The following is a 5,025-nucleotide window of genomic DNA, read 5'->3' as shown; positions in this document are numbered from 1 at the left end:
AAGAGCTCTGGTAGCATAGTGGCTAAGACACTTGCCTGCTAACCAGATGACTGGCGGTTCAAACCCACCAGCCACTCCTAGGAAGGAAGGTTGGGCAATCCTACTTCCGTAGTGATACTGTCTCGGAAACCCAAGGAGGGGTCGCTATGAGTCGGGGCCGACTCGACGGCACATAACAACAACAAACCAAAAAAAATAGTTCGGCTAAAAATAGAGCCAGTTCTAGGTCCCAAGGGTGACTAAAGGCCAGTCTTGAGGATTTCACCAGGTTCTATCTGATCTGTAGGCCTGGTCCTTTTTTTATGAATTTGAGTTTTATTCCATGTTTTTCTTCTACTCTGTCCAAGACCTTCTAATGTGATCTTTTTCAGCGTGGCTGGTAGTGGTAACCAGGCCCCATCTAATTCTTCTGGTCTCAGGATTGTGGAAGCTGGGGTTCACACAGTCCATGAGTCCTTTGGATTAATTATTTCCTTGAGTCTTTGATTTTCTTCACTCTTCTTTGCCCATTCAGGGAGAGACCAATAGTTGTATCTTAGATGGCCACTCACAAGCTTTCAAGACTCCAGTCACTATCCAACAAAGGAGAATGTAGAACCTTTTCTTTGTGGTCTATTTTGTGCCAATTAACCTTGATATCTCTTGAGACAGGAAGGATATTATCTTCATCTCTATATCTCCAGCGCCCAGCACACTGCCTGGCACTTAGTAGGTTCTCAGTAATGATTTGATGGATGAACAAAAGTAAGAAAGATCAAATGAATATCCATAAGGTTCAAGCATAAAGCTCTTAAGTTTTATATTTATTAATTAATTTTAAAAAACTGTTTATCATAGACCTTCTCAAAAGCAGTTCAGAAAGCTGATTCCAAGAGGGCATGGGGTTAGAAATAAATCTCTCAAACCAAGAGTAAACAATATTACTGTGGTAGTTAAGGTTATGTGTCTACTTGGCTGGGCCTGGTTTTGAGTGGTTGGACAGCTGGATGTAGTTACACCCCATGATGAGATCCCACTCCATGGGATCAACTCCATGGTGGAACTGCTATGAGCAGCTGAGTAGCTGCCTTAGGGATGTGGTCTGCTTCTAGTAGATAAGAAGTGTTGAGAAAGGTCTCTAGCTTTTTTTGCACGCTTGGACCCTGCATGTAGCCTAGCCTTCATTCAGCAGCCTGCCATGCTCTACCAATCTTGAGACTTTTTCTGGACTTGAATTTGTGGCCTGCAGTGTTGTTTGATAATCTTGGGACTGTGCCTTTTTACTTGTCGACCTTGGGTTTGCCAGCCTCAGCATCTAGCAGCCGCCTGAGTTAAGAAAAGCTTCCAGTGTCAGTGTGCAGACCAAGGGGCAGTCCAAGGTTGAGGGGCTTTCACCCAGCCCCTAGAGGTGGCACTTTGAACTTGGACTTCTAGCCTCTTAAACTGTAAGAGAATAAACTCTTGTTTGTCAAAGCCACCCATTTGTGGTATTTTCTGTTAGAGCAGCACTAGAGAACCAAGACAGTCACCATTGAACAGCTAAGCCATGGCATCAGGCCCTCAGCTTGTGACCCAGGAGTGTGTGGTAGAGACAGGCCTGCTATGGGTCCTCAATTAACATTCATGAGTTATTGACTAAGTAATTTATGAACAAGCATAAAGTAAGTTGAATGGAATTCATTATATTTAATTATACAATTTTGAGAAATTCATGTTTAAATCATGTGATTTAAATGAAAGAATATTAAAAAAATTAGTCTGAATTCTATGTGCACTTGACCCTCCCTTGCATCACACCTAATCTCCTAATGCCCTGTTGTTATCATAACACTTATTTGGTTCACATACATTTGTGTTTCTGGTCAGGTGACGCTATATAAGAAAAGCAGAAATGCTTTTGTTTCAAGACAGAAATGGCTACCCTGAAGGCAAGGATGACAAAGAAAGCCTTCTCAAGTCTGAGGCATACTCTTGTCTGTGAACCAAACACAGTAGAAGAGAAGGGGTGAGGTATGGAGGTGAAGACCCCAGCCCTAGCAACTACTCTCTGTAGGCTACAGCTCTGACCTCTATCAGTCACTCATACTTCCGCTTGTTCCAACCACTGACAGTATTGACCAGACAACCTTCTGCAAACCTAACCTAGCTACTTCACTATACTGCTCCTGCCTGTGGCATTCTGAATCCTTATTACCATTTACCAGTCTTTATTTGTCTAGCAGGCCCAGGAGCTGCCCTCTTCCTTTGTTTATGACTATTCCACATTTTGAAAAATACTTTAAATATATTTGCATGCCATGATAAAATCCAAAGCTTTACATTACTCACTGCCGGCGAGTCGGATCTGACTCATAGTGACCCCTCCTTGGGTTTCTGAAGCTGTATCACTACAGAAGTAGATTGTCCAACCTTCCTTCTGAAGCAGGAGTTAGCAGTCAGATGTGTTAGGCACCACACCACCACAGCTCCCAAGGTTTACATTAAGTAGTGATAACTGTAGTCAGCTCCAAGGCTCTGAGCCTATTGAAGAGAGGGAGCTTTGCTTATGGGGCACCTGTACTCCTGACTCTGATACCTACTCATACTTGGGTGTGACCCATATACTATTGCTCAGGTGCCCAGACCATCAGGAATGCAAAAAGGGCAAGGAGGCCACATCTTCTGACCTCCTCTAACCTCAAGAAGAAGACAGAATCACCGTCAGTAGGCCAAGGCCTATTCCTGTGAGGCTAGGCATGCTGCCTCCCTCCAGCCCTTTTACCAATTGTTCCTCTCGCAACACCCATCACCTTTTTGCTAGGTTCGATAATTCGCTGCAGTGGCCATACAGAACTCACAGATTATGAGGTTTATTAGGCAAGCAACAGGCTACAATTCAAGTTCAGAAATGCACTTAGTCTCTTGCAGCTGGCCGTCTCACTGAGCAGCTGACAGTCTTAGTAGCACATTGCTCTCTCAGCTGTGCTTGTCTCTTGTCTCTCTCTCTCTCAGCAACGTGTATCTCTCATGTCTCTCAGGAGCATGCTTCTCTCAGCAGCATGTCTTTCTCAGCCACCAGTCAGAGAGACTTCTGCCTCTAGGAGGGCTTCTTTTGAGCCTGACAGAGTGGCCCAAACCAACCAATCCCAACACCAGAGTTCTATACACCTGAGAGAGAATGAACTGTCCAGAAAACTACTTCATGCTGCTTCTAACGGAAATATACCAGGTAGATAACTTAAGAAATCAGGAGCTACTCAGTTGCTTACAGCAAATTCCACCACAAAGTTTGCAAAGATTTATGACTAGAAAAGCCACACTGTTTAATTTACTACACTGCAAGGACCCATGGGAGGAGGAAAACACATGGACACCACCTGTCTCAACCCCAAAGGAGGGTCCAATAATCACTTCTGTACTGTCCTGGGGTCTTCAAGATCATTGTAAAGATAGCTTAGAATCTCCCATTGACTTGGATTTTTCCATACTGATGAGCTACTAGGTGTTGAGACAATATTGTTATTTTTTAATTAAATTGTCCATATCTCTCAGTCATTTAACTGTTATATAGACCAATGCTCCTCAAATTTTGGTGTGAAAATAAATCATGTGGAGAATTTTATTAAAATCCATATTTGGATTCTGTAGGTCTGGGATTGCATCCAAGATCCAAAATCAAAGTTTTCTAACAAGCTTCTAGGTGAGAACTGTGCTCCTGGTTCAAGAAGTCAAGTTAAAGTAAAAACTATATGGTCAAAACCTTAGGTGCTCTCCCACCCATAAGCAAGGCTGAGTTACTCAGTACTTAGTGAGATCCTCCAAATAGGTTAAATTAAAAGGAACTTCTCATTAATAATGGGGGCAATCACCAAAACTTACTCATCAATCGTCCAGTGTCGGGATCTCTTTCCATTTTCCAGTCTGTGTATATCACTTCACCTTCCTAAAAATGTCATAGGTTCCCAATGAGAGCAGTGACAACTTCAGAGACAAAAATTCATGTGCTAAGACTGATTGTAACCAAAAATTAAGCACAAAGCATCAGGTCAATTTATTCAAGAGAGTAAACTTGCCCTAATTTGAACAAGTAGAAGGTAAAGGCTCAAAATGATTACTTCATTGTATGTTGAAGAAAAAAAATAATAAGTTGTATGTTTTATTTGCACACAGTAATATGAAGAACACAAAAAATTATGGAAAGCCTCTATGTACAAGAGTTCCAACAGCTGGGTTTCCAAGGCTTTTGCTTTACCAGAAAATTGTCCCAATGTCCTAAAAACTCCATGAGGGGAGGGGTCAGGTTAATCTCATCATTCAGTGTTTTATTCTCAGCATTTTACAAAGTCAGTACTTAATAAATATTTGTGAAAGAGAGAGAAAGAGGGAATGTGAATGTATAATATGGTAGTCATTACCTTTTTAAGTTGAGAATAGGAAAAAAGTTCTATCAAAATAAAATAACAATGGGAACATATTCCAATTGGACTGTATGGCCATTTTAAGGAGACGGAAAGGCAGAGGCACCTGATGTGAAGAAGAGGAGGGAATAGCCACATAAAGGGAAAGACAATCAAGGAATGACAGAGGTAGAAGAGGTTTAGAGAAAAATTTAGTCCCACACTGCCATCTTATAGGTGAGAAAATTGAGACTCTGAGGTTAAATTATTTACTTTGGTTCCCCATATCAAAGGTCTCCTACTTTCCATGTTTTTTTTTTTTTTTTTTTAAATTGTATAATAAGAGGGGAAAAGGAGCTCTGGTAGCCAAAAGTTAAGTGTTCAGCTGCTAATAGAAAGGTTGGCGGTTCAAACCCATCTAACAGCTCTTCAGGAGAGAGAACTGGCAATTTGCGCCCAAAAAGATCACAGTCAAGAAAACCCTATGGGTTTTACTTTGTCACAAGTGTCACTAGGAGTCGATTCTGAGTTAGAATCAACTTGATGGCACCCAACAAAAAAAAGGGGGAAGGAGGCGGGGCAAGATGGCGGACTAGGCAGAAGGATTGCACAGACCCTCTTCAACAAAGAAAAGGGAAACCAATTAACACAGACACAGAAGATAATCTTG

The 5,025-nt window shown here is 41.8% G+C and overlaps 1 protein-coding gene across 1 annotated transcript in view; it reads right to left on the bottom strand.

Moving 5' to 3' along the window:
• The window catches only part of DNAI3 (dynein axonemal intermediate chain 3), a 110,136-nt gene that overhangs the window by 28,602 nt on the left and 76,509 nt on the right, over nt 1-5,025 (bottom strand). Inside the window, exon 15 of the mRNA XM_007946192.1 lies at nt 3,838-3,901. Within this exon, the coding sequence (XP_007944383.1) occupies nt 3,838-3,901 (64 nt within the window). The remainder of the gene's footprint in view (nt 1-3,837; nt 3,902-5,025) is intronic.

Source organism: Orycteropus afer, unplaced genomic scaffold (genome assembly GCF_000298275.1).
Source record: "Orycteropus afer afer isolate SDZICR_OR568_19922 unplaced genomic scaffold, OryAfe1.0 scaffold00152, whole genome shotgun sequence".
In the NCBI taxonomy this organism is placed as follows: domain Eukaryota; kingdom Metazoa; phylum Chordata; class Mammalia; order Tubulidentata; family Orycteropodidae; genus Orycteropus; species Orycteropus afer.
Note: the sequence above shows the minus strand (reverse complement) of the source record. Positions and strands in the feature narration are given on the sequence as shown.